Source organism: Suillus paluster (assembly GCF_016628075.1).
Source record: "Suillus paluster strain FC165 chromosome Unknown EDB91scaffold_45, whole genome shotgun sequence".
Taxonomy (NCBI): domain Eukaryota; kingdom Fungi; phylum Basidiomycota; class Agaricomycetes; order Boletales; family Suillaceae; genus Suillus; species Suillus paluster.
Window position 1 is genome coordinate 172,270 of NW_024537605.1, and position 26,791 is coordinate 199,060.

General features: G+C 47.6%; 12 protein-coding genes across 12 annotated transcripts; 6 read left to right on the forward strand and 6 right to left on the reverse strand.

Annotated features, from left to right (window-relative positions):
* Nucleotides 1–22: 22 nt before the first annotated feature.
* EDB91DRAFT_1056441 (Hydroxyethylthiazole kinase family-domain-containing protein) lies at nucleotides 23–2,052 on the reverse strand (the record flags this gene model as incomplete). The annotated part of the gene is made up of 9 exons (XM_041314007.1): nucleotides 23–170; nucleotides 230–467; nucleotides 524–605; nucleotides 666–998; nucleotides 1,052–1,323; nucleotides 1,380–1,737; nucleotides 1,790–1,849; nucleotides 1,916–1,939; nucleotides 1,993–2,052. 9 exons carry the CDS (start codon nucleotides 2,050–2,052, stop codon nucleotides 23–25), a joined length of 1,575 nt encoding a protein of 524 aa, XP_041175039.1.
* A 1,679-nt stretch (nucleotides 2,053–3,731) lies between these two features.
* EDB91DRAFT_569179 (cytochrome P450) lies at nucleotides 3,732–5,624 on the forward strand. The gene is made up of 3 exons (XM_041327735.1): nucleotides 3,732–4,158; nucleotides 4,205–4,801; nucleotides 4,857–5,624. Exons 1-3 carry the CDS (start codon nucleotides 3,901–3,903, stop codon nucleotides 5,451–5,453), a joined length of 1,452 nt encoding a protein of 483 aa, XP_041175040.1. The 5' UTR covers nucleotides 3,732–3,900; the 3' UTR covers nucleotides 5,454–5,624.
* A 170-nt stretch (nucleotides 5,625–5,794) lies between these two features.
* EDB91DRAFT_1056420 (uncharacterized protein) lies at nucleotides 5,795–6,987 on the reverse strand (the record flags this gene model as incomplete). The annotated part of the gene is made up of 4 exons (XM_041314005.1): nucleotides 5,795–6,076; nucleotides 6,140–6,266; nucleotides 6,320–6,751; nucleotides 6,806–6,987. The coding sequence occupies 4 exons, from the start codon at nucleotides 6,985–6,987 to the stop codon at nucleotides 5,795–5,797; spliced, it is 1,023 nt and encodes a 340-aa protein (XP_041175041.1).
* Nucleotides 6,988–7,394: 407 nt separating this feature from the next.
* On the forward strand, nucleotides 7,395–7,996 carry EDB91DRAFT_1145307 (uncharacterized protein; the record flags this gene model as incomplete). Its single annotated transcript, XM_041319182.1, has 2 exons — nucleotides 7,395–7,658; nucleotides 7,724–7,996. Coding segments are annotated over 2 exons (195 nt in total), but the record flags the coding sequence as incomplete, so codon positions are not given.
* A 1,073-nt stretch (nucleotides 7,997–9,069) lies between these two features.
* On the forward strand, nucleotides 9,070–10,652 carry EDB91DRAFT_569220 (uncharacterized protein). The gene is made up of 6 exons (XM_041327736.1): nucleotides 9,070–9,467; nucleotides 9,512–9,594; nucleotides 9,683–9,872; nucleotides 9,923–10,214; nucleotides 10,264–10,295; nucleotides 10,361–10,652. The coding sequence occupies exons 1-6, from the start codon at nucleotides 9,241–9,243 to the stop codon at nucleotides 10,563–10,565; spliced, it is 1,029 nt and encodes a 342-aa protein (XP_041175043.1). The 5' UTR covers nucleotides 9,070–9,240; the 3' UTR covers nucleotides 10,566–10,652.
* A 227-nt stretch (nucleotides 10,653–10,879) lies between these two features.
* On the reverse strand, nucleotides 10,880–11,484 carry EDB91DRAFT_1250640 (uncharacterized protein; the record flags this gene model as incomplete). Its single annotated transcript, XM_041323251.1, has 2 exons — nucleotides 10,880–11,362; nucleotides 11,419–11,484. 2 exons carry the CDS (start codon nucleotides 11,482–11,484, stop codon nucleotides 10,880–10,882), a joined length of 549 nt encoding a protein of 182 aa, XP_041175044.1.
* A 1,482-nt stretch (nucleotides 11,485–12,966) lies between these two features.
* EDB91DRAFT_569572 (uncharacterized protein) lies at nucleotides 12,967–14,373 on the forward strand. The gene is made up of 2 exons (XM_041327737.1): nucleotides 12,967–13,077; nucleotides 13,136–14,373. The coding sequence occupies exons 1-2, from the start codon at nucleotides 13,049–13,051 to the stop codon at nucleotides 14,232–14,234; spliced, it is 1,128 nt and encodes a 375-aa protein (XP_041175045.1). The 5' UTR covers nucleotides 12,967–13,048; the 3' UTR covers nucleotides 14,235–14,373.
* A 138-nt stretch (nucleotides 14,374–14,511) lies between these two features.
* EDB91DRAFT_1250642 (DUF747-domain-containing protein) lies at nucleotides 14,512–16,773 on the reverse strand (the record flags this gene model as incomplete). Its single annotated transcript, XM_041323252.1, has 7 exons — nucleotides 14,512–14,830; nucleotides 14,890–15,110; nucleotides 15,158–15,367; nucleotides 15,423–15,700; nucleotides 15,757–15,880; nucleotides 15,972–16,250; nucleotides 16,303–16,773. 7 exons carry the CDS (start codon nucleotides 16,771–16,773, stop codon nucleotides 14,512–14,514), a joined length of 1,902 nt encoding a protein of 633 aa, XP_041175046.1.
* A 161-nt stretch (nucleotides 16,774–16,934) lies between these two features.
* Nucleotides 16,935–18,349, forward strand: EDB91DRAFT_1250643 (uncharacterized protein; the record flags this gene model as incomplete). Its single annotated transcript, XM_041323253.1, has 3 exons — nucleotides 16,935–17,049; nucleotides 17,099–17,880; nucleotides 17,930–18,349. 3 exons carry the CDS (start codon nucleotides 16,935–16,937, stop codon nucleotides 18,347–18,349), a joined length of 1,317 nt encoding a protein of 438 aa, XP_041175047.1.
* Nucleotides 18,350–18,494: 145 nt separating this feature from the next.
* Nucleotides 18,495–20,079, reverse strand: EDB91DRAFT_1250644 (uncharacterized protein; the record flags this gene model as incomplete). The annotated part of the gene is made up of 15 exons (XM_041323254.1): nucleotides 18,495–18,639; nucleotides 18,695–18,720; nucleotides 18,780–18,820; nucleotides 18,875–18,985; nucleotides 19,043–19,144; nucleotides 19,179–19,251; nucleotides 19,309–19,385; nucleotides 19,439–19,471; nucleotides 19,522–19,549; nucleotides 19,606–19,634; nucleotides 19,684–19,780; nucleotides 19,830–19,862; nucleotides 19,911–19,930; nucleotides 19,976–19,985; nucleotides 20,038–20,079. 15 exons carry the CDS (start codon nucleotides 20,077–20,079, stop codon nucleotides 18,495–18,497), a joined length of 867 nt encoding a protein of 288 aa, XP_041175048.1.
* A 1,873-nt stretch (nucleotides 20,080–21,952) lies between these two features.
* On the forward strand, nucleotides 21,953–23,545 carry EDB91DRAFT_1250645 (S-adenosyl-L-methionine-dependent methyltransferase; the record flags this gene model as incomplete). Its single annotated transcript, XM_041323255.1, has 7 exons — nucleotides 21,953–22,355; nucleotides 22,409–22,509; nucleotides 22,561–22,839; nucleotides 22,889–23,107; nucleotides 23,156–23,244; nucleotides 23,292–23,451; nucleotides 23,501–23,545. 7 exons carry the CDS (start codon nucleotides 21,953–21,955, stop codon nucleotides 23,543–23,545), a joined length of 1,296 nt encoding a protein of 431 aa, XP_041175049.1.
* A 573-nt stretch (nucleotides 23,546–24,118) lies between these two features.
* EDB91DRAFT_1238292 (DNA glycosylase) lies at nucleotides 24,119–26,070 on the reverse strand (the record flags this gene model as incomplete). The annotated part of the gene is made up of 9 exons (XM_041321694.1): nucleotides 24,119–24,239; nucleotides 24,282–24,346; nucleotides 24,468–24,749; nucleotides 24,921–25,033; nucleotides 25,101–25,207; nucleotides 25,301–25,396; nucleotides 25,452–25,472; nucleotides 25,524–25,863; nucleotides 26,025–26,070. The coding sequence occupies 9 exons, from the start codon at nucleotides 26,068–26,070 to the stop codon at nucleotides 24,119–24,121; spliced, it is 1,191 nt and encodes a 396-aa protein (XP_041175050.1).
* Between the last annotated feature and the right edge of the window lie 721 nt (nucleotides 26,071–26,791).

Below are 26,791 nucleotides of genomic sequence, written 5' to 3' on the forward strand. Positions count from 1 at the left end.
CGAGATGTTACATACTGTAATTTCATAACACTTGAACTTTTGCCCTGGAGAGCACAGTTTCTGGCTTCAAGTGGTACAGTTCATCTATGAGGGCTGGGAGGAACGTTCCAGACCCATGGACATCGCTTCTTTCAGCTGCACACTCGGCTGCCACCGTCAGAGCCAAAACACTACCAGCCATTAGCTAGTCTTCTCATTGTACGAAATTGCTTGATCAGATTTGACTTACCCACCAACAGCGCCTATCAGCATGTTTCCCCTGACGAGCTTCGCTGGCTCAGGTCCAGGGCTCGTTTCATGGGTAGTGGCAAGAAGTGAGGCACCAGCACAAAACGTAGCAACGCAGGTCCCAACAACACATCCCGACCCCGTAATATCACCGAGCATTTTATGGCCGTTTTCCAACCTCACCACGATGGTGCCATCGGACACCCAGTCTGTCGGTCCCGTCATCACGACGACGCATCCTTACGGCGTATGAGTTTTAAGACTTATGCACTCGCGATATTCACGGCGCACTCACTTTCCTTCTTGGCTATCTCCCGGACAAAAGACGCCGGATCTGCGAACCCAGAGCCAACGCTATCAACCCCTTTAGCCTGTACCTGTAAATAAATACCATAAATTCGCAAGTTCCACGCGGAAGCAGGATATGTGTAACAGACCTCTATCGAGTTAGCGAGAGCAGCCATCTCACCAGCGTTGCCTTTGATAACGCTGGCCTGCCATGCATTCAGGAGTTCTGAAGCTGTCATCTTCCTGAACTGAGTAGCGCCTACTCCGACTGGATCAAAGACTAGGGGTTTTTGTGCTTCATTTGCGTACTGCCCCGCAAGAATCATGCTATCTTTGTTCGTAATGGTGCCAAAGTTTATGAGTAAACCGCCTGGAATGCGACTAAGATCATGCATCTCTTCGGGCGCAGTAGCCATAATGGGACTTGCACCCAAGGCTAAGGTGGCATTCGCGGATTGGTTCGTGACCACGACATTTGTTATCTGTGTGGCAGTTAATCGATAGGCAAAATATCATCATGCGTGAGAGTGTCTACTTGATGGATGAGTGGACTCTTGTCTCGTATCACCTGCATAAGTTCGACAACGCTGTTCTTGATGGTCTCCACATCGTACACTTGCGGCGCTTGACTTTGCACATCAAAATAATGAACCCACGCATCGAGGCTATCCCTGAGCCTTTGGGCTGCGGAACGGGGTGCTGAAGAAGCCACAATGTCCGAGACCACAGCGATACCATCCAGCCTGTGTCCAGATGTTGATACAGATCCATGTAAGGTTCTCAGGACGTTGGTGTGATTTATCCCCCCTGGAGAACAGGTTTTTAGACATCTCAATGGATGCAGTGTGTGCATTTCTGCATACCGATTGCAACCGCCTTGGTATCTGTCCCATCTAGAGCTCGAAGCAGCGAGCCAACACCTCTGACCCCAATGATTGGGCTGGTCAGCTGCTTAGTTGTCGTGCCCCAGACGGCACCGATGCCAACATAATCAACTTGGTCCTCTATCGCTTTCTTCACATGGTCTATATTGTTGCAGGAGACACCAATCACCATATCTGCGGGAAGTAAAGTCTTTGCGACATGGACCGGCATGTCTGTTTGCCCCAGATGCACACCATCGGCTTGAACGGCGAGCGCGATATCAATACGGTCGTTGATGATGAGAGGAACCTTGTATTTCGTGCAGAGGATCTTCGACTCTCGTGCAATTTCCAAGAACTGGGATAGGCCGTCTGAAAGGGCAATAAGGAGACAAACGATCACTTCTCACTTCTAGTGTGTCGGACTTCTTTTCTCGGATCTGAACAACAGTAACACCGCCTTGTAAGGCCTAGAAAATTTGGTGCAAGTAGAAACGCCGATCAACACATGTCACTTCTGAAAATGATGCCCAGACCTCTTCCAAGGATTCCAGATATTCCTAAAAATGAGCGAGCGACTTTAATGGCGTTTGAAATCATGGGTATCGCTGACCTTCCCTGGTGGCAGCAGCTCCCGGCCTGTGACCAAGTACAGTGAAAAGTCAATTCTCATTATTTTGACAACGGCAACCGTAGCCCAGAGTCAGTGTTACACGCGTTATAGCGAACAAGAGAGAACGATCTCCGAAGCCGCGGTATGTCAGCGGGTCCTGATAACGGCACCGATTGCTTCGACGTGCCAAGAAAGGAAGGTAAGAAAATCACTACCTACATCTAAAAAAAGTCGAATCGGTCGAAATAAATTTTTCAACAACTCACATTTGGCTCAGGGCGTACGTTCGTAACTGTTCGCATTTGCAAAATATAGTAGTGTAGCAATTAAATATACTGAATTTCGCATTGTAAAGTAGAGACTGGGAAACTAGTGGGAATCTACGACAAATCTAGTACGAATTATGATTCCAGATCATCCAAGTCGAAATCAGACAATCGCTCAGTAGTGTGCTGTTGGGAGCTCCCACAAATTACCATGTAGTCCTTCCACCCATCCAGCATAGCTTTCTCGTCGTCGTCAAGATTGGTCATGGTCGAACAACTCCTGGTGAATGAGGCGGCGTTTGATTCCAGGGCACTTCTGCTCTTTCCGAGCCTCAGTCGACTCTGTTCCAACAAAGCAGACTCTACACTTGCGCCAATGGCGTGGTGTAGCTGTTCGCGCGGCGAGTGGAGAAATGAATGCAGCCTGTAGGGCCCACGCCAGATCAGTCTCACAAGAAGGTGAAAGATAAACAGGTTTCTGAACTTCGCATGAATAATAAGGGTCCCGTCCTGTTTAAAAACTCAGTGTGAACTCGGACAAACACAAAAAGAAAAATATACTGCAGCGAACGAATAATGAAAGCCAACGGATTGTCTCGAACGAGATATTGTACCCGATTAACGTGAAATACCTCTGGGGAGACGTCACTGCCTAGCGGAGGAAAGAGCGAATATCCCATCGCGATACCACCGCGAGCGAGCGTCATGACTTCCGTACGCATCGCGATAATTGCTCCTCATATTGCCGTAACGTCCTCGTTTTCACTCGGCCAGGGTACGACCCCTAGCGATCAATTTCTTCGGCGACTTGTTTGGAGAGTTATGACCGATTTTTTCTGAACAGCTTCGCGGATAAGGAGAGTTATCATACGTTCAGTACAGAGTTCGCATAGTATGACATGATCAGCAGCTAGTACTAGTAGCACAATCTTCAATCTATGCATTAATTGCCGCATCGAGCTGCAGGTCGATTTTAATGTCTACCATTTCAATTGTTAACGTACATCCAGATATATATATTGCACAACGAAAAAGTCTCTTCTACCAATCGCGTTGCTCCATCACTAGCTCATCGTAAGCATCAAACTTCTTTCTGACAATCGAGAAAACTGGGTGTTTTGCTGATGGGCCTAGAAGTACCTAGTTGGCTCACAAAAGTATTTATTCCATCTCAATTGTGCGGCTTCGTGCGGGCTTTCACTGATTGTAAGTTATTATCATTATTCATGATCAAGCATTCTGCGCTTGTACTGTATTGCCCCCGCTTTGGAGGTATGTACTACATCAACCTTCAAAATCACTGAATCCTCTAGGGTCAACGGAACATCATTGCAAGTACTAGCCAAGGGCAGGAACGCTCGTAAATGGTGGGAAGACCCTACAATTAGCTCTTTGCGCCACTAGCTTCCCATTGTCTATAGGAAGATCAGGGCTTCAGCTCACTTAGATTCTCCGGATTTCGTTAGTGCTCGAAAACATGCGAATTTTCGCTTCCGCACTATCAATCAATCCACCACGACATCATACTTCCTAGTGCCTCTTCCCATCTGGTGGCTCCCCTGGATTGGCACTTAAAGAGAATGATATATGATTTGCGTTCGTCCGATAACGCCTCACATCTTGCAGATTCCATCACCTCCTCATGGATCCTGCTACGATCTGGTGGTGCTTTGGCAGTCTTGCCGTTGCATTTGTGACTTTCCAGCTATCCGCCGTACCATCACACTTGCGCCATCTCCCTCGTGTTCCGATCCTCCCTCTTCTGGTTAGTTATTTATCAGGTGAGGTCGAGGATGTGCGTATCAAGCGCCTCATTCTGCCCTATGCAAACGAGAGGGGTGAAGGGCTCGTCCTCGTGTGGGCCTTAGGTCGATGGATGATTCACATTCTTGACCACAAGGTAGGCACTTCATCTTTTTATCGATCTCTTATTTATCTTCCTCTAGCTCGCGATCCAAATGTCCGAGAACCTTTTGTTATATCCGAAAGAGTTGCCGCCTGATGGTCTCTTGTTATGGCGCTTCATCGGGAGCTCAAATGTCCTAATGGCAAATGGTGACCGCTGGAAGAAACACTCAAGGGTCATCCGAGATGCGTTCAATCTTTCCATCCCTGTCGACCAATTCACGCATTTGGCCAAGAACCTCTTTGATGTCATTAATCCGCCCTCAGAAGAGAACGACACCAATACTGTCGACTTCTCTGAACTCGCGCAGCGTTTCGCCCTCGATGCGGTTGGCTCTTCAGTCCTTGGGCATGACTTTGATGCTATTCGCACCGAGTCCTTGTTCGTCAAAGAGTACAATGGCATTATGCACGATATTGCCAACCCTCTTTACCTGATCATGCCCTTCCTCGAGAAAGTTTTTCCTCGCAAGGAGGTCATCAAGCGCATGGACAACTTGGTCGACAGGTTTAAAACGTTGCTCCAGGAGAAACGTAATGACCCTGGAGATGATATGATGACTTTCATGCTGAAGGAGCCCACGATGTCTGAGGAGGAACTTCGTGATAATATGGTTGTCCTCTTTATAGCTGGCCACGTAAGTCTAATCCGCTGCACTCGGTAGCAGATGTTAACTCCAGCCTATATTTTAGGATACCTCGGCTGGAGGCCTCTCCACTCTAATCTACTTCCTTGCTATTCACCCAGAAATCCAGGCCGTTGCGCGCGAGGAAGCTCTTGGCGTTCTTGGCCCTACTGCTGATCCCAGCGTTGATACCCTTTCCGCTGCGTCATTACCTTACCTCAACGCCTGCATTCGCGAAGCACTCCGTATCAACACTCCGATCTCATACATTGTTCCCCGTGTCACCGCCGAAGCTGTTACCCTTGGAAAGTACTACATTCCACCTAACACCTCACTTATATACAACATCTACGCCATCCATCACCGTAACGACGTCTGGGGTGACTCCCACACATTTAGGCCCAACCGCTTCCTCGAGAAGACCGAGAAGAGCTCGACTCTCAAGGATGCCTGGGTTCCTTTCGCCTCTGGGCCGAGGCAGTGCCCTGCTCGTAACTTTGCGCTCTACGAGCACCGCGCCCTAGCTGTGATGTTGCTGCGAGAGTACGAGTGGACATTACCGGCAGATTCGATTCATAAAAATGGATTGAAGAACGCCTTCTCTCCCTTTGCCCTGACGCTCCCCCACAACCTTCATATCTCTTTCACAAAGCGCAAGTATTAGAAGATAGTACTTTTCGTGAGTATCTATGTCACTAGCTTTGCTGCGCATAGTCCAAAGCAGTTGGTTCAAGAGTAGAGATGGTTATACCAAAGTTCATTATGTCGTGAGGCAGATTGGTTACATGTAAATAATAATTTTATGAGTCCTACAATAATAGTATTTTGCTACAATATTCTTTCCGTACATATGCGAACGTCATCGCCATGCTTCTTTGAACAGCGTTCGGTATAAATATCGTCAGACCCAGTATTCTAGCTAGGAGTGATACAAATGTCAGGCATGTATAATAAAGTTTCTTTAATTAAACCGGACTCTACGTCCCTCCGTATGCGGCCCGCGCATCAAGCGATACTCCTTCGCGCTTTGGCTTCCTTCCTTTTTCTTGCCCATTCCTGTTCCTGTGGAGGAGGGTCAATGGTTCTCAAGTCCCCCCACATACCCGTCTTGTAGATGGCCCTGATATTCGGAACGAGCAGCAGAGCGACGGCCAGCCAGTCGCTAAGCATGTGGAATATATAGAATGTTGCCTTCTCTAAAGAAGTGTTGCCCGAGCCCGGGGCTAGTGACGTAAGAGAGGTCGTGCGATGATACATAAACATCAGTCGGAAGATCGCAGAGGATGCCTACGCATTGAAGAAAATCATGATTATTATATTGACGGATAAGCAGAGTACACGGATCCTTACGTTGCAAGCGAGGATGACAAGAAGTAGAACGGCTTGAATGGGCTCCACTTTGGGTAGCTTTCTGGCGCGAAAAACCAGAACCCCCACAAAAAGTATGAGGAAGAGAGCAATACTGGAGCTTATGTACCTGACAAATATGTTTATATAAGATGGAGGTGTGTGGGTGAAAATCGAATGCACCTGGTGATCATCACCTCATTGGCTGTGCTTGTGCTATCCATTCCACCACGATAATGTACATTGCCAATTATACCAGGGATAATGGCAACAAGGAAGGCCAGATTCAGCACGTCGGTAAACCAGCGATAGAAAAAACGCTTTTTTGGGTCGTCGAGTATGTCATCCGAAAGATGAAGCGAAGCACTGTGAAACGGGGAAAGAGGGTGCATAGAGGATGACATCGACGGAGCGATGGGTGAATCTTGCGAATCCGTAAAATCTGCTGGTCCCTTTGTAGAGTTCACATACATGCAGCGTAGAAGAACTACGACGTCGTGCGCTATGGAAATATATGGTAAAGCAATTGAGACTTGCATGTAAGTCGTCAATGAGGGGGATATCCTTTCAGCTGGGTTGCGGGATTGCCAGGCTCGTAGAGAGAAGATTATGACTCTGGAGAGCTGACATGAGGCAACGCGCGTTAGGGAAGGAGGGAGCTGTGTTTACCTTTCTATGACTGTAATCATCGCGTTAATGCTCACGACAGCCCGCGAATGCTTGTTAGATAGTCGGGCAACGAAGATGGGTATGAGGGAAAAATACAGTAGGGAAAAAAACATTGATGGGCCAAAGTCGGAAGTCATTGGGACACCGCCAACCGGCGACGGGAATGCAATGTCGCTTGCCATCACCCACTGCAGATTCGGGCGACGGGATGAGCTCTGGAGAAACGTAGAGGTCGCAAACAGGCAGAGAAGAATGAAGACAGAAAGGATAGCCATTCTGAATCTACGCATTCAAGGGTGGGATCAACCCATTCAGTCTGAATATACATGCTCGAAGCTGCGCAGCATGTGGGTGTCGCGAGTTTGACCAGCCTGCTTCAACGAGGCCTAAAATGAGGCAAAGTTGTGAACGTATACACCTGCCAAATTTGGGAGAAGCCAGGAAATTGGAAATTGTGGCACTCTCTGGCCGAACTGCCGCCGAAGTGATGGAACCTTCGGTCGGGTGGCCGACTCGGGCCTATTAATATTGGTAGTTAACTAGGGGAGCTCAGAGTAGGCCGCTGGCCGCTGTCGCTTTCGCTTTCGCTGTCCGAAACAAATTATTTTACAACTCGCACAAAATAATCCGAAATAAATCACGTATACCATATTGAGCGCTTTGTTTATCGCCTTGAGCCGCTCATCATCCAAGCTCAAGCTTATATATGGTTGGCAAATCCAAAAAGCCCAAGGTCTCGCTGCCGGAAATTCCATGGAGCGAGAATAACCATTCGCGAGTGTGGAAACTCATCACGGAACTCGGCCAAAAAGCAAATTACAAGGTGTTGTTTGGAAAGAAAGACCAACACGAGGTGAGCAACTGTAGTACTAAGTATAACACTAGTATTGGTGCCATTAATTTGACGAATCACATCAGAACACCTCTGATGGTCCTCGATTAATCCTAGAATCACTTTAAATACTTCCGGAGAGACTCAGAGCATATTGATGAAGCGTTGGTGATTGGCAGGGCTGTTTGCCCATTCCCATGTAAGGTGTAAACTGCCAGATGATTTGAGAACAGGGGGACGAGAATAGAGGTAGCGAGTTTGTTGTATGGCTATGATGCAATTTATGTCTATATTAAGCTCTTGTGCTAGGTCCTCTGGTGTTCATGCAGGTTGGAAGAGTGCTCGAAAGGCCATAAAAGGCTATATACTGCTGATGTAGCGAGCGAGTTGGTGAACAGCTAATAGGGAGCTATCTGCTTATATAACATCTGCTAACCCTTGACACTCACGTGCAGCGACAGCGAAAGCGAAAGCAACAGCGGACAGCGGCCTACTCTGAGCCCCGCTAGTGAATATCGCTGTTGGACCAACCTAGTGGTATCGGGAGTAGCTGGAAGGAACGGTAGGATATGCAGGATTTTCTGTTCAGAATATCCGGTCAAGAACCCAACAGCTGTCTTGTTCACGTACAGTCTTGATTCATGCTTGTTAATGCCTCTCGGTCCTGCATCAGCAGCATGCAGGAAACTCGGATTATCCCGATACTTTGATACTACCTGTGAACGTTTGAACACAGCGGTTTTTACTCCATAACATACTCGACTGCCGTCTCTAGGTCAGTGGCATTCCCACAGCAACTCAACCCTCAAATTGCTCCTCGCGGCAATGTCATGATTCCAGCTTGCTCCCTTCTCGCAACCTGGTAAGTTGACTAGCGAACAAGTGTTGGGCAATTTTCTTGGGTTCTTGAACGGCCACATTCCCAAAAGATTCTAGTGAAAGAAAATAGGGAAGCCATGGTTCTGTTATGTCCTGTCAAACAATGTCAGTATTGCTTCATATCCGCGCTCATCCGTAAGTCGTGACTATCATCTGACCTCCTGGTTACAGTGAACGCTATGAAATTTCAGCACTTTGCTTTCGCTCCACTGTCCGCAACCTCCCGACGGCCTCCGAACGAGTCGGCGTCTCTGTCACTTTACTGATGCGCATAATTTCCGGATTCCATTGCATCTTCTCGTATGGCTCCATGTAGCTATGCCACTTACCGCATCACGAAACTAAAAGCCGATGTTTCTACGGTATAATCACTTATGTATCTCGAGGTGACGAAATGATCCTTGCTGGATGTGGAAGGCTATCTGACTGAGAACAAACCCATCCTTCTTCAGCCCTGATGAAGTAACGATTATCTTTGTCGTACATGTCTGGTCTCGGCGACAAGGCGCGGCTATGTATCCTCTGGAGTGTTCTCTTGGTGTTACGTTCGCATTCCCATGCAGATGCCCCTGAGTCATTGTGAACTAGAAACCCGTCTTTGTGACTGTATTGACCACCCGGCGGAATGCCACCCGCTCACGCTGTCTCGAAGCAAGGCACCATTTATAACAGTTGCTGAAACACTCATACTGGGCAGACATCCTCCATATCCCCTCGTACAATCATGACAACCAATTCACGTATCATTTTCAACGAAATGCCTCATGGCCTGCCAAATCCTAAAACAGCTTTGATTGTCGACGATACACAGTCTATTGATCTTGATAATGTACCACTTCAAGGAGGCATTCTCGTCAAGGCGCTTGCCTTCAGCCTTGATCCCTACATGCGCAATCGCATGCGGCCCGTTGAGATTCAAGGGGATATTGATGCATTCGCCCTCGGCGAAACGTAAGCTGATGCAATAGACTTTACCAGATACTGATGGTTCGCAGAATTACTGGTTTCAGCGTCGCTGTGGTCTTGCGAAGTGAGACGCCCTTGATTCAAGCCGGCCAACATGTGTATGGATTCATGCGTGCGTATACTGCTGCGGAGTTTGGCAGCACCTATTATCTTTCGTTTTGTTGCAGACTACGAACGCTACAGCGTCATCCCATCAATAGACGCCAATGCACTTGGGATGAAGGGCCTGAGCCTACAAGTCCTTGACAACAAGTATAACCTCCCATGGCGATATTATGTTGGAATCCTTGGAATGACAGGGCAGACAGCATATTATGGACTCAAGGATATTAGCAACCCTAAACCTGGCGAGACGCTCTATATATCGGCCGCGTGTGGCGCCGTGGGCCAGTATGTATCATCTTGCCCTCGATCATCATTTTTGATTATCCATTTCGTAGTATGGTGGTTCAGCTTGCCAAAGCCCAAGGATTGAAAGTCATTGCATCCTGTGGTAGCGACCAGAAGGTCTCGTTGGTGAAGTCACTCGGGGCAGATCATGTCTTCAACTACAAAACCGCAAATACCGCTGCAGAGCTTAGGATGCATGGCCCAATCGACATTTACTTTGACAATGTCGGTGGTCCGACCCTCGAAGCTGCCATAGACAATGTAGCTTGCAACGCGAGGATCGTTATCTGCGGGATGGTTAGTCAATACAACCTAGGTACGGACAAGACATATGGTATTCGAGTGAGCACGTTTATTCTTGGAGGCCCTTAAACCCTAACAGCGGAAATAGAACCTGTGGTTGTTGAACAGATATCGAGCGAAGTAAGTTATTCTGCTAATGATATTACTCCTTGACCATGTTTCTCAATATTTGTTTCGCGATGCAGGATGGAAGGTTTAGTCGTGATCGACTGGGCAGATAAGTATCTGGATGAGTTCCATGACGTTGTCCCGCGAGACTTGGCTGCCGGCAAGTTGAAATATCTGGAACATGTATACAATGGTATGGAAAGGGTCGGTGAGGCACTGGTGGATTTGCTGATTGGCAATAATGTCGGCAAATCTGTACTAGTTCTCGAAGATGGTGTGTAGGAAAGTAGACGCCACGCTACGCGTGTGCATCATACTTCGATTGATCTGTAAATCTCAGCTGGTTGAATTTGGGTTGAATGCTTCGCCGTAACACAATATACGATCATTCAAGTGGAACCATTTCCATGGTCCAGACTAAGACATACAATCGGGTATAGTACTAAGCACACAATTATGTAAATACACATCGATGACGGACAAGTCCACTCGAATGACAGCATAAGTGTACGTTATGATATATAAATCGGAGAAAGCATAATTATCTTCAACGTCCTTTCATCTCGGTCGTTTCCCCCAGTCCTGTCAAGATCTCCTCACCGATTGTTCCTTGAACGCCTGTAGTTTCCAAATACTCCACAAGCTGCGGTGCAGAAGCCTAGAATCAGCGCAACCAGCGCGCCAAGCGCAAGCCAGTTCGCGTTTCCCCAATTGGCGCCAATGCCATTACTTCTCAGGCGACTTCTGACGACACCGAACAGGGACATGCTAACGACCCATGCAATGAAAGTGCACAGCGTGGCAAGTCCAGAGAGCAAACTCATGAATACGGTGCCCGCACGGTGGTATGCAGCGCCACACAATCCGAAGAGGAGTGCAAGACCGGAAAGACCCGCTGCAATGGGATAGAGAATAAGAACGAAGGTGAGATTGTGAAGTATTCCGGTGTTGATATCTCCGGGGAGAGGGAAGTAGTAACCAACTTGAACCTTCGAACCCGTATAACCGAATACACCAAAGGAGTATTGGTTGGCATTGAGAAATGATACGCTGTTCCATGTTGGTGGTGACACAGAAACCTGTCAACAAACGCATCAAAAACATGATAACGATAATAAGATTAGATGGAACATACAAAAATGAGGAGGACCATTGCCGCAAAGCAGAAAAAGAGACCAGGGAGTGCGCCTGATGCTGCCATCTTTGATACAGAGGGTTATTGAATAGACTGCTACTAGAAAGGCGAAGAAAGCAACCTTAGTTTTTAACGTCCGGGGAGTTTCGCTGCGCACTGCGGGCCACAGGTGGTGCCAAGCGCACATCCATGACGTCAGCTACTGCTGCAAAGAGAAGAAATGATGTCATCCTCCATTTGATGACAGTGATGACATAGTATTCTACTTTCAGCATGTAAATGGCTAAAGGAAGGTCAGACAGCTAATAAATTAAATGATTTTAACTAATATTTATATTTAATTTTAATTTTTCGACTATAATTTAGTACAAATATAGAGGTAAGATTCAATTTGCACGTGATCACAATTGCACAGCATTAATAATAATATCAATATCAACGCTGGCATAGATCCTGTGCGTATTGCATTGCCAATGCTATATAATTTCCAGTGTTCCATTCTGCATACTCTTTTGCGGACTGGCGCAAATTTTGCTACAGACGGCAACTATCCCTTTCCGAATTCAAAATCATTGTGACCGTCCTTCCGAGTTTGTCGCAAACCTCTGTCGCCAGCTTTGCACTGCGGGCCTGCGGCCATGGTAGCTCTAGGGCTATTCACGCATAATGCTGTACATGCGTACAGATTATATGCAAATTGCGCTAGTGTCACGGAGTAAGTATGTCTAAGTTGGCCAAATATTTGACCATGAAACAGGTATCCAGTAGACCTCCCCGCCTCCAAGAGCGGGCGATCCATTCTGCCCGATGCGAGCAAGTGAGCGCGTGGATTTCGATATTTCCAGAGGTCAACTATAACATCATTCAGAGCTATGATCAGGCTCGGCTCTATCATACGCTAGACGTACTGGAGGTCATAGTCATCGTGCGTGTAATTCCGTTGGAACTAATAGCAATACTTGCTCTACTGTTTACACCACCTCCAAATCTCCCGAGGTGACATACACTCTATGCATCTCTGTCGATACGAAGGAGCTTGGTCTGATCCACATTCGGTCGGGTGCAATGGCATAGTACGCTTTACAGGTACGCTGGGTGGTCTTGTCTAGTTAGACAATTAAAGGAAGAGCAATTTGTCCCTTTTAGCGTCTCTGCACACCGTGGCAGAAGTCGTGCCCGATCCTTGTTTCCCATGCCATCAACGTGCCGACCATCATTACCGACGAGTCTTATTGCGTCTTCACTGGGAACAAGCGATCAGCTTTCTCAAAACAGTGAGCACTACGCGCGATGCATTCATTAAGCCAGTCTGTGGCAATTATGCCTTCACGGTGTGTGGGGTCACATATTCTGCCTTTGTGATGCAAATGGGTACATCAATGCCATTGGCTCTGGTTCTACGTAAGCAAACAAAACATTCACTAGAAACTCGTCCACACCTTCAAGCGGTTGTGGACCTTGAATAATTGCTTTGAGGTTGTGGATCTGTGGATATTGATGGGCATGGTGCGTCCACAGTGGCCAGACTGATATAAATTCAGAGCACAGATTCCCCTCTACCACACAGTCAATAAGCTGCCATTATTCGCAACTCTATCTATATTCATACATTTTCCTTCTCGTATCAACGATGAATTCCTTCAAAAAACTGTTCCAAAGGTTAGTCGACCGTTTTCATAATTCACTCCTTGTCATCATAGTAATCAATACGCCTCAGGTCCGACGACGACAAGATGGCGTCGCTCAAGCACTATAAGTCGGTGCCATACGGGCTCTCTTCAGAGGGGAGAACGCGCGAGTCTCAGGCCGATCCGTTCAAAGCCGTGTACCATGGCAAGACGCCCCTCAAAGCCTCCGACATCGTGTACGGTGGGCAAGCTCCGGGGATGCTTGACATCCATCGTACACAAATGTACCAAGAGATCTCCGACCACCCCCCAACTCGCGCCCACTTTAACACATGCGGGGACTTGCTGGACAGGTTTCCCAATGCGCCTCAGCCACCTCCGAAACCCCCTCGCAACGCCTTGCGCACGACATCACTGAACTCAAAGAGCATCCGGCCGCAATTGGCACCCAATAACTACAACCCAAGCGGACAGCATACCGCAGGCAGGGAACGAATCTTGCAGCGGTCCCCTTCAGTCGCATGCTTTTCTCATCCTACAGCCACCGCCTACCCCTCCCTTCGCAAAAAGCAGAGGCGCCAGGCAACTGCTGATCAAGCTCTGGAGGACATGTTGAAGCCAGCTCGCGGCGTGGCTGCTCCTATCTTGGGTAGTAGTAGACAGGCAGAACGTGTTCGTGCCAAGTCGAGCGTTGGTCGCTCGTACACCCCTGCTCACCCTCCCGCTCCCCCCGTTCCCCCCGTTCCCACCACCTACTCTTCGCGTCCATCGATCTCCCGGTCAGCGCATAGTTCACGTGCAAATCTGCGTCGCGTTCCATCCCACGTCGCTATTCCATCCACTGCTGCTCCGGACCATGGACAGTCTTACTGGCCTCACCCGAATTATCGTGAATTTTTACAGGAGCAGGACGTGAACAGGATCAATTCCATGATCAATCGTTGCCCTGTAGCTCCTCTCAGCAGCGAGCGTACTCCGGAGCATTTACGACCGATCCGTTTTGACATGGAGAATCCGGATCACTTCCAGAAGACCCTTAGCTACTTCATTCATATTGCTGTTGCACAAGGTCGTCCCCTCGATGCACGCGCGTATGGCCCGTACCGCCGCATCGTTGAGGCTGGTGACCCGACGGGTATCGTTCCGGAGGTTGGCACTGATTGGGCTCGCCAGATGGAATGTCGGTGAATTTGTGAGGATGGAAATTCGTTTGTGGGGATGGAGGATAGTTTGTGAAAGCTAGAGTTTTGGCGCTGTTGTCCCTAGTAGTGTATGTTTTGTATATGTATGTGTATGGATATATGACTATGATCTATGAAACGAATTACCATGACCAGCTTGACGCATATCAGAACTGCGATGTAGATGGAGGTGTTTCGTAGTGCGACAAGTGTACTCGGTTCCATCACCATCCGGCAGAAACGTTAAAGGAGGGTTGCTATCATTCGCCGTTGCAAACTCCCTATCACCAGATACGTTTCACCATTGTAAATCGAGTCAACTCTTCAAGGGGTACCCGCTTTTTGTCAGCACCACCACCTTGTCCATTCCCGCCACGTGTGTACCCCTCACCCATCTCACCAACTCGTGCGGCATCATCTCTCCAATCATCCACCATCTTCTTGAGCTGTTTATTGTACTCACGCTCCTCCTTACCTTCCCCTATAGGATCTCGCCCAAAGTCATTGACGGTGTCTGCAGTAGCACGGGCCTCCATGCCTGCTCGGCGACGTGTTGCATATGAGATGAGGTTCACACCCAAAAGAACTTTTAAAGCGAGAAAACTGAACAAATTAGTTAGCTTTTGTTGAACTCTTGGGCATGTCAACGACTGGGAGCCTACCATAACCAAAATGCCACCCCCATCACTGCCCACTTGAGCAGATGTACGACTTCGGCATGAGACATGTCCATGAGAGCGTCCCAACCCCACTCATCTTCAAACCGAAGAGAGAAGACGAGGGTCAATGACTGGAGGCCGACTAGCATAACGACAAGTGCGAGCGGAAGGGAGGAAAAGCCAAGCCGCCGGGCCACTAACGGTGATTGGTCGACATAGCTATGCTACGCTCGGTCAGTAAACAGTCACGAGTCAGAACCAGATGTCAGACCTTTCGAGCACCCAAGCGTCCTATAGCACTGCCACTAGCCAAGTCACGACAGAGCACATCTGTGTATCGCTCATATACAGATGGCCGTATGTGATTAAACTTAGTGATGAATGCGTGTTTCAGCCAGTCCACAAATATCTCAGATGCCATCACTGTCACAACGGGCTGATCGACCTTCGTAAGTGGCTCTGGAAGCAGCGTCTCGACAACCTACGTAGGATATTGTCCATATGACGTTGTTGCCTATGAACCAGCCAAAGCTCACGGGAAGGACGAATCCCCCTGTGAAATCGAATTCGGATCCGCTGAGCTCGATTAAATTGCGGAATGCCACAATGAGCAGCATGAGTGAGAGTGTAAATCGTTCCACGATATCTGCGCATGTGATCTGAAACAGGTTGTCTTTCTCAAATTTCTTGAAAACACATCCTTTGATCTCGACGAACTGGTTCGAGACGAGAAGAGTCAGAAGTGCGTGGTCATAGGAATTGACGGCCACATTAAGAGCTAGCAGCTGGTAAATCATCACCAATGCGTGAGAAACTGAACGTGCATCAGGGTCAATGACGTGATAGATGGCCCTATCGACAGAGACTTACCAACGTAGAGGGTGGCGAGCCCAAAAAACACGAATGGACGAAGTGTACTGGACGTAACTGGCACTCGACGAGAAAGTACCTCGAGCGTTGAGCGGGAAAATAGGCAGTCAAGGATATCCTGTCCCTATTGATGCGCACAAGCGGTCAGCAATCTACGACGGAGAAAAATTCGTCATGTGCATCGGTTAAATTGACGCAAACATAAACGTGCATACCTCTAATGCATTGAATATTACGTATAGTTTGATTGTATCTTGTCCGCGTATGGAGTGATAGATCTTACTGGCATCCGTGAGTGGAATCAACACCATGATAGAGACCACGAGCAGCATCATTCGAAGGATGTCAGCTTTCTGCGATGGTGGGAAAGCCAATTTGGAGGGTTTGAAGAAATTCAGGAAAAATCGGATAGCCGCCAGCATGAACCGGATGGGTAATATAGTAAAAGTATAGAGGAACGAGTCTAAACAAAGTATAAAGCCAAAGCCAATGATCTATATGTATCATGAGCACCGTTATGTGACTCAAAAAATCCAACGTACACACCTTTTCCATTGCTAGAGGAATACTCAAGAAATTGCTCACCCTCTCCCATTTCAACTCCTGATGTGAGTCAAAGTCAGTCGCAAGAAGTTCCTCCCATAGGTAGTCCCATAGAGAAAATAGTGGCTGATCTTGCTGCAGCTCCTGACTTCGGACTATCGGAGGTGGAGAGGCAGGCGGAGACGGTAGAATCGGAGTCGGAGGGAGTGATGCATACGTCAATGGATGTATTTCAAGCTCAGGTTCAAGCATCCTCTCGCAGTCGAGGGCACGGTCACTGAGCGGTGCATGTCTCGTTTTCTCTTCTTTTATGTCTGAACTGTGAATAACATCATCATCAAAGTCGACGGATGAGGACCTTCTGCGACGACCACGCGAGACTGATGTGGACAATGGTGATAACTGCGCATTCCATGTCGCACCAATAGATGCGGAAGAGAAGCGTCTTCTGGAGCGTCGTGGGGAGGTGGCCATAGCTATTCTAATTGGTGAATGACCACGACCGTAAGTGCAAAGTCAGTCCACGGTTGCTGTCAATACACGTAGTGCCTGAATTGGACATTTAGGTCATCGATTGATAGAGACCGGTGTTTGGCTATTGCCTTCCAAGACAGTCCGATACAAGTATGCAAACCATGCCATCCGTTATGCACGACGCAGAAGACACGAGAATAGTCCCTTCAATGGAGATAAACTCTCGTCCTCAAACCCACGGCAATCAATCTCAGGATGGGCCCGGTGCACACGGCGGTACGTCTAGTAGATTCAAATCTGTTTAGCAGTTCTTGACATACCATAGGCCTCTCTGTCCCATCTGAACTAATACATCACATACTTGGATACCTGGGGAAGGCAGACCTGGTGAACACGGCAATCGTGTGCCCAAGTTTCCGGAGCGTTTCCCAGCGCGTGATTTACAGGAACGTCGAACCTGCCGAGGATATGGTTATACCGTGCCTCAAATGCCTTTCATCGTACCCGTATCTCGCATCTTGTGCTCGTACTCTGATCTTGTCTGATGCTACTCGACATTATGACGTATTCTCCAATTTTTTCAACCTACTTCGTCGCGCCTTGTTAAACACTTCTTCGCTCACGGATCTTACGCTTCTCCTCGACGGCCCCTACGCAAGATATCTGCTTGGATGTTCATTTCGGCTTCGTTCTTTGACCACGACACTCGCTTGGGACAATGACTTCATTACTTGGATGTCAGAGCAGACGGAACTGCGCAATGCCATGTTTGGCGGCAAATTCATGAAGCACATGGTTCTACCTAGTGACACTCTTCAAAAGCTTACAAGGGTCTCCGCGTCCCCTTTGATATTGGCTGTGGTGGTTCCCAATCGAAAAATCAAGGAAGTGGAACTATGCTTACTACAGCAGGAGCTTTTCAAAGATGATATCCTCAATACCGCATCGAACATCCTTTCCTATTCCACCGGTCCGTTGACCGCACTGCAGATCATCGCCTATCTGAGTGATACCCAGGATGCACTCGCAGCTTTGAAAGCGATTCCAAATAATTTGCCCAAACTGAATTCATTCGCCTTTTATTCGAGTGATGGAGCAGTCTCGCAGGTGCACCATCTTTTACCTATCTGCAAAATTTGCTCAAAAGCGTCTACAGGAACTTCTCAACGCCTTTCCTGATTTCCTATGTGGCTTTGAGTGCCTCAGGTCGCTGACACTGATGTCGCGAAATAAAGCCGATTCACTACATGACAAAGCTTTCACGGCTGGCCTTGCGTCAAGGTGGCACAAAGCATGTCCCTCTTTGCAAAGCGTCTCGCTTGCGGGGTCCATATGGTTACATAACCCCCGGCACGGTTGGGTGACGTTGGCGGATCTTGAGCGTCTCCTGCGAGACCGTCAGGGGCTGCTTCTGTCCCGACAGAAGTACTGGATAGAAGCGGACCCAAAAACGCTCTCCCTGGAAGAGGTGAACATGAATTTAGAAGAGGACAAAGAGGAGGCAGAGCATGGCAATCAGATGCAGCGGCAGATGAACATGCTTCAAGATAGTCTCCTCCAGTTTGGTGGCCCTTGATCGATTATTTTTTGCAGTCAGAGTAAGTCCTTTGGGGTCATTAACCCAATATCAGAAATGTCTAGTCATATCCTTGATCGATTATCTCTCTTCCACGTTATGTATAAATTCTGATGAGGGTATGTATCCTATGCCTGTAGGCTAATCAATCAAGTTCAAGTGAAATGTGCCTTTGATTTGGACGAAATGTGGACATCAGAAACGTCGTTCCCTCGTCTGCCGCCTGGTCGCTTTCGCGCAAATTAAACAACACGCGAGATGCCAACATACTGTGAAGGACAAGTTGTGGCCTGTCATAGCGCATCAGTTATTTTACCAGACCATCCTAAATGAATTGCCACGCACACATCCATCATCATATCATACGACGCCTTCCCCAAGTCAGCAAAAATTGCGATAGCAGTAGATGTTACCCAAGCAGGCAACTTACCGGCACCGCAGACATGATCACTATATTAGCCACGGAAACAACTGGAAAAAGCAGCTTCAGCACGGAACAGACGAATTATTAAAAGCTCATCGCACAAATTATGGCAGTCATATATAGCACTCCGCCCTGAAACACGGCCTTCACTAGACGGCTGTTGGAATCTCTGTAGTCTTTATATTTCTTGAACACCGTTAAAGACATTAGCACTGTGAATGGAATTAGAAAAACGCCCTAAAGATGGGACTGAAACAAGATATCCTTACAAAGTTCGTAGGCCACGAGAAAGCCGTATTGAATGGCACTGCTGCGACCCGCTTCAAAAGTGCAGTTGCTTGTGGGGGGATCTTTAAAACCAGGGTTGTCGTCTACAACAAGGAAAGAAGAACAAAGAAGGCGCACCTGAAGGGTTTGCAGGCGTTGATACAATATTGTCGACAACTTGTGTGATAGTCACAGCACACGTTATACAAATCTACGTTGCGATGTCAACAGGCGATGAGTACGAGCATGCATTACCAGACCGACGTACTGCTGCCAAAACCACTAACACAATCAAGAACTTTTTGTTGCGTTTCCAGAACGCATATGTACGAATGATCAAAAGACCTTAAAAAGAGATGGAATTCAGGCCGAGACGACACTACAGACATGGAGCGAACCTTCAGCAGCTACGATACTGATGATGTGAATTGCTGCAGTAAAAATTAGTAACAAAATGCTGCCTGCTCAGGATATTGGCTACCGTTTGAAGCCCTGCTGAAGTGGCTGCACTGTACATTAATGTCTATCAGTTACATGAACGGCCGTATATGAAGTATACACTAACATCTTCGTTTGCTCGTGTAGCGATGGCAGCTAATGACTCGTCTGTATCACCTACCAGGAGATACAGGCAGGTACTCACCGTACGAAGTCATGCCAGCAGCTGCAAATGGCATGTAGCGTGCAAGCACGAAAACAATACGGCCGACGTCCCAGCGTCTGTTCCATGTCCACCGAACCTTGCAACATTATCAAGGGGAGTTTGACGATCAATGAAGGAATACTCACTTCAGGTTCCAGAGTTAAAAAATAGTCAAAAATCTATAGAGCTGAGAAGGAATATCATTCATCCATGGCTTATAGACCCACCAAAACTCCTAGGCCAGCAACTGCGCATTTTCAAGATAAACAACCCCTGTATGAAGTCCACGTACCATTGCAATACTAGAGTAGTTGCAGTCAATCAACCTCATCCGCAAAGTATCTGAATTCTTACCTTCGCCGTCTGAATCCCCGTATTGACTATCGGCGCGACCATTCTGCCCTCTTTGTAGATAAGACTGCGGAACTTGCTTTTATATACTTGCATGATTTGAATTTGCATCAGTTCGCCGTGTGAGATTTGATAAGACTAGGTCCAATTCGTATTGTCTGGATTTCTCCGCACCAGTAAAAATGAAACATCCAATCACGAGAACAGAATGATCCAGGTCATTCAGGTCGAAATGTTGAAGCAGTGTTTGCTCCACTCCTTGGCGGCGACTTTGATACAAATTGGACAGCATGCGAGACACCAGTATACTCTGCAGAACAGGTCGTGGGCTGATTTGGGCATCGATGCTTAGCAATGTGCTCTCGGCGCGTTGCCACTTACATGTCCATCATCTCGCCATAGGACACCTTCAGTGACAAGGTACGGTAGCGATCAGTCTACTTACTTGCCGTAAATACGAATATGATAAACATGTTCGATTTCAGCAGAGGAGGTGGAAATATTCACACACGAATTATATGTCTCATTCCATCCAAGAAGAACATCTTGACGAGCCTATTTTTGAAGCCCCGGTAATCTAGCTATCCTTTGGAATTATTCAGAAACATCAGAACTTACGCATGGAGCTTAGCCTCCGAATCCATTGACCAGACCCAGTGCTCGAAGGGTAAAATTCGTATGATCGTCGTCAGGCTTACAGAGCCTGCGATAACAGCCTGGAAAAAATCAGTCTAAGGCCCAGATCACGAAGATACTCCGGAATCGACAACATCACTGGTAATCTGTTGTCACATTTCCAGAATGCGTCGTCAGTGGCTTGATTAAAATTGCCACACTGTGAAAGTCATCGCTAAGCTGGTTACACGGTGATACTGGGAAGTGAAAGAGCACATTCTCATTTGCTCTTGTTGCGATCACAGCTGTCGGGCAATGACACGTGAGTTACCACTGAATTCAACAGGGTATGACTCATCATAAGCGATCATTCGCGCACCCAGGAACACAACGCGAATTGTATCCCACCTCCAGTCAAGGACCATTCAACCTTGCCATTGTCGGTTAATTTAAAGTCGTTATAGAGAGAGGACTCTTACCTCAGATTTCAATGTTAAAAAATAGTCGAAGATCTGTCGCTGCGGAAGGAGAAAGTACCTATGGATACTCGGGACTCGCGAGGACAGCTAATGGACAAAATCTCGAGTCAGATCAAGAAGTAGCAACACAACTTGCCGTTTGGATTCCAGTATTGGTCGGTGGCACAAACATGATTGTCTGTGATCCTAGTAAATGAACCTCAATCCGTGTAGGGATACCTCCTCTTAATGACTTCCTCTCGCTCCGTCGGTGTAAGTGATGGCGATCTAGTATGACAGGGTGTCGGCCAAGCGTGTTGATACGTATCAGATAAAATTCACTATCACCTTGAGTTGAGAGAGGGTCCAAACATTCATAGTTGCAAGTCGCGACGCACAAAATTAGACTGCAAGAGTGTAATGAATATGCTTCTTTTTCTCGCGTACGCGCACTAGTGTTTCTGGAGAGATGTTGGAGAGGATCATTGTGTCCATGGCCCGCTGGCATCTGGCACGGGTATTCAACTGAACAGCACTGCGCCACCCACCACCTATCAAGTGCGAGTTGCTCATCATTTTATTGGTGATCCAACAGGACATCATGATCTGAGAACTTGAAGGCAAGTCATAGAAAGAAATTAGAAGACGAATTTGGTGGTAGTCCCACTGGGAGAGACACGAATGGAAGATGTTGGAAAGATGGGCACAATTTTGGCGAAGCCTTATGTAGCGCGCGGAGGTCGCCAGTGTCTTCCTTCAGAAGTACATCAGTGATAGTAGAAACTCGTCATAGGTATTCAATTTGAATCGTACTCTGCGCGTTCGCGTTGCTTAGTCATCATTCAATGTCTCTTCCGTTTCTCCTTCGGAGGTCATTTTCTACAAGTATCAGATGTCCCTACAAGGCTAAGCACATTCCTGAAGACATCGTCGCCAAAGCCCTCACAACGCAGCCAAGTAGGCGCAGTCGTCCCAAGGATACTGAGGACATCAAATCCAAAGCTGACCCCCAAAGCGCCTCGACTTCGAAAGTTGTTCGCAGACCCAGAGCAGTAAAAGGTAATATATCACTCCCGGTCAACAGGTTAGATCTACCTCCGCGTTCAGAATGGCGAAGCTACTTTTCCACTGGCGGCATGACGTTGAAAAGTCGTATTTCTATCGCTAACCCCGAGACGGCGGCACTAGTTGCAGATTCATTCGTTCCTAGCGGTTCGAGAGATAAAGTTATTATAGAAGCGTATCCTGGTGAGATCACCGATATTTAAACTCTAATTTCTTGGCTTACAGAGCTCACGAAGGTCCTGGTGCGTTAACTCGTGCTTTGATGCAGTTGCCGAAGGAACGAATCCGAAAAATCATTGTACTCGAGGACACAGAACAGTACCTCAACTTTCTGAATGTGCGAATTTGTGCCTCACAAAACTCAATCACGCTAATAGTCTTCAACTAGCCGCTACAGGAAGCGGACCCTAGGGTTCAGGTTTTGCCAATGAACGGCTTTTTGTGGGACACCTATCATCAGCTGGACGTCCAAGGCTTCCTTGACGATGTGGAAACTACTCCATGGGATCAGAAAAATCCATATCTGCACTTCATTTCGCACCTTCCTATGGATGTCCTGGGCGAGCAGCTCATAGCACAACTGTTCCGCTGCGCCCCAGAACAGTCTTGGCTGTTCAAACACGGCCGTATTCCAATGAGTTATCTAATGCACGACTGGGTGTGGGACGTAAGTATTTCATTTCACAGACGCTGTCCCTATCTGACACACCTAATAGCGTATCACGGCATCTACTGAGGATCTAGCTCGGTGCAAGCTGAGCATCATTGGACAGGCTATTTCTGAGTATAATCTCTCCATTGATCCACAGCTGCTGCTACCATATAATAACCACTTCTACCCTGACGCCACAAACCCTGCATATAGCTCCAAGACGGAAAACAGGCGCAGAGGTACACCATTCGTAGCAGCTACCTTCAGACCATTACAGCATCAGGTATTTGCAAAACTTCTTGCACAATTAAATTACTGACGTAGAACGCAGATCATACAGCCGGGTATGCTTGATAAATGGGATTATTGCCTACGGAAACTCTTCGTGCTGAAGTCGACTCCTTTAAAGAACGCCATTGGGTACGCTTAAAGTTTATTTTTAGGATAATTCATCGATCTTTCTGTAGTCATCTAGCACCCGGATCAGACGTTCTCAAGTCCTACCTCACGAGCGATGATGTTCCACTTGAACAGAGGACTGACCTGAAGAAGATTATCAGGAATTTGAATGTAGAGGACTGGGCTGCTGTCGTTGGTGCCTTCGATCGGTGGCCGTTTGCACCCGAGGTAGATTTCAATATCTCGACCTCGGCGGTAGGCTAATACGCAACTGCAGGAACTCTTGATCACGGATACTTTCAGCAGAGACGACCGTATATAGGGTTCCGTATGACGTTGCTCTTTGCATCAGTCCGCGAGAGGTTATGTCTGGCGGGTGTGTCTTACCTGCGAGTACGCGGATATCCTTGCTCGGACGGCATGCTCATCTATGTCAGAGTCTCAGACCTCCTCTGCTTACTCTTTCCATGTCACGGAAGGAGTTCACATTGACAACTCGATGTATTTGCCCTTCACCTACGTTTATATCGTCCTACCTGCCGACACAGTAGCAGCAGGCATCATGAACTTCCAGCTGCTCTTTGATGCCGATCGAAATGCGTGTCTACAAAGTTTCCAACGGTGATGACCGCGTTTACTGGTGGATGTATTTGAACAAATGTTTGATCATTGATTTGAACATGGAATGATGCAGATCATTATGAAGTAACCGGAAACAAGAGCGGTTACATTTGGGTGGAGCTCCTGGCACCTGAGAGTGCAAAGTTCAAAGCAGGAATATCGGACAGTTCAAGGCCTTCTGAGTTTCACAGTACTGCGTACTTACAGGCTAGTATACATGTCGCAAAGCAAAAGATATATAAGCCAAGATCAACATATGAAGTACGGGCAAAACCTAGTTCTTCTCCTCTGATAGAGCCCACATATAGTAAACACCTAAACTTCGATACGGCGCCCAAGACGCGGCCAAATCTTCCATTTCTTTCGGAGTGAGGAACGCTCCTCTTCGGAAGTCTCTGTGAGAAAGGGTCCACAAGAGAAAAAGCCAGGTGACATACTTGATCTTCTTTCCTTCAAGCCTTGCTTTTAAATTTGCTACGCTCAAGGCCTTCGGGAAGAGATTCTGTGTTCATCGCGTCCGCCTCGAGTGTCTTTTCGATCGAGGGCGTGAAAGGTTCAGGCAACGCAGGAATCGATTTCATTGAAGTAATAGAGGGTGTGGCCAGAAGCGGCGCAGCTGGTACTGACGACTGATCTGCGGGGCCAACTTGTGCGGGAGTCTGCGATTGAGATTCAGATGATGTCGGCAACGCATCATTATCATCTCCTGTCAGTTGAGAACCAGTGGTTATCTTCGGTCCAGGTGTTGTAGGTGGCGGTCCCATTATGCCAGTACTTGTCTGTTCTGATTTATCAGCGTTGGGTTCGCCATCGCTCAATTTATGCGGTGAAAGCGTAAACGTGTGCTTAGACGAGTGGCGCGAGAGGAACCAGCGCAACATTCCTCGCTGGACACCGAGGTCACCCTACTGGGAGGATGTTTGGACGGCGGAGAGAGAAAATTGCGAACATATCAACTGTGCTGGAATTATTGAATGTTCTTGGAAAAAATGCAACATAGGACTCACCAGTCCACTGGATGACAAAAAGCAAGGACATCAATGAGGCACAAAACGATGAGTTATCACATTGCATACCTGTCCGATCCCTCGCACTTCTATAAGCATTTCGGCGAGGGTTTTATCATCTGCGGCGAGCAGTTTTTCTGTTGAAAGCCTCCCATCTGCAAATCGCGCAGCAAGGTCTTTTACTGACGGGAAATTACGACTTAGACTTGCTTGATAGTTATTTCCAGCGAAATGGACGATGACACTGACCATACTCGGCTTTGCGTGTACTGAGACCAGCAGACTTGAGTGTTACGATATCCGTATTGGCAACTTGATAAGGGGCAGGGAAAAAAGATGTTGGAGATTTGGATGCACTTCAGAACAAGACCATCAACACCATGCAAGGACTGATGCGAACAGGCGTAGCATGGCAAAGCATGCCCCCTGGCATATAATTCCTGACTCACGAATAATCCGCTGGCTTTTCAGGTAAGGAGGGATCATACAACCGAACAAACCTATGGTTGATTGATCGGGCCGCCAACCATGAAATTTGCTGACCACTGCAAAATTAATGTTCAGTCTAACGTCCTCACTTGTGCAGGAGATAATTCTCACAGAATGGACTGTACCAGCGCCCTACGAGATACGTCAGCATTCCATTTCACGCAGTCAAAATACCGCGCTCACCGGAATGGATGAACCTGTTCAAGGTACTCAAAAGGCTTACATTTGAGCTTTGCGAATATATCTTCAAAGCGGTGATCGGCGCGAATGAGATGCACTTTAGCCTCCTCAAACGAGAATGTCAATACTGCAGGAACAAGGGTTTCCTCCTCTGGCACATTCTGCAAGGGCGGTGGGGGAGGCGGAATGGAGACATCCGATATGAGCGGAGTAGCAATACTTTTGTCAGAAGACTTTGACTTCTTAGCACGAGGTGTCTTCTTGGGTGTTGTGGGTTCTCCAGCGGCTTTTCGCTTCCTAGAGTCGACTGCAGACGACGTTGTTGGCTCCTTGTTTTCTCCCACTTGGCGTTGATGGAACTGACCGAGTAGCTGACCGCGTTACAGGCATAATAAATCTAAGAGATGTAAGTCTAGAGAAGGCAAATCTCATGCACACAATGGCAGGAGCTTGGTTAGCAAGAAACCATTCCTCTGAACCGTCTCGGACTAATAACGCGAACACTTGACTCAGCAAACGCCGATCGCGTCGCGTCCGGCACCGCACCCATGGCAGGTTTCCTTTTTAGGCACGGTAATATCAATATGCCGGCACAGCTGGCAGGTCCCGCAGTCCTCTAGGAGTTCCGATAAGTACCTCTCGCTGGCCCTCTCATATCCATACCAACCTCGAAACCATCACTTTACACTAAACAATGCAGAGTGCGTATACCACGCCCAAAGAATTTCCAGTCTAAAGCTCACCTCTATCATCAGAATACGTCGTCACTCTCAAGTCCGGCGCAGACTACGACGCTACCAAGCGATCCATTGAACGCCAAGGTAGGCTGATAAGTCATCGTACGCATCTTCGAACCCTTGAAAAACCCTTCGTTAGGCGGACAGATCGTCGATGATAGCATGCGAATTCTTGGCGTTTGTTCTTCAGGCTCCAAAACTTTCCAGTCGCTGACGCTCATTGTTCATGTAGATGATCACTGTCCAGATGTCTGACCCTTCGTTATTGAAGTCACTCACCGACGAGATCGTTACAGTCGGTGCGCTTTCTACTTTAATCGCAGCTCGGGATGGTACTCACTGTTATTATGTTTGTCTCAGAACCTGACCACGCTGGTTTTTCGATCCAGACCACCTAATAGCATCGACGGTGTGCGACGTAGGACAGGACATCGTGATATGCTCGGTGACAGTTTGATGTATGATATAATGAGTATAGACCTGTACGATTCATCGCTTGAAGATGTGGAACGAATGTAGCGGAGATGTGGTGAT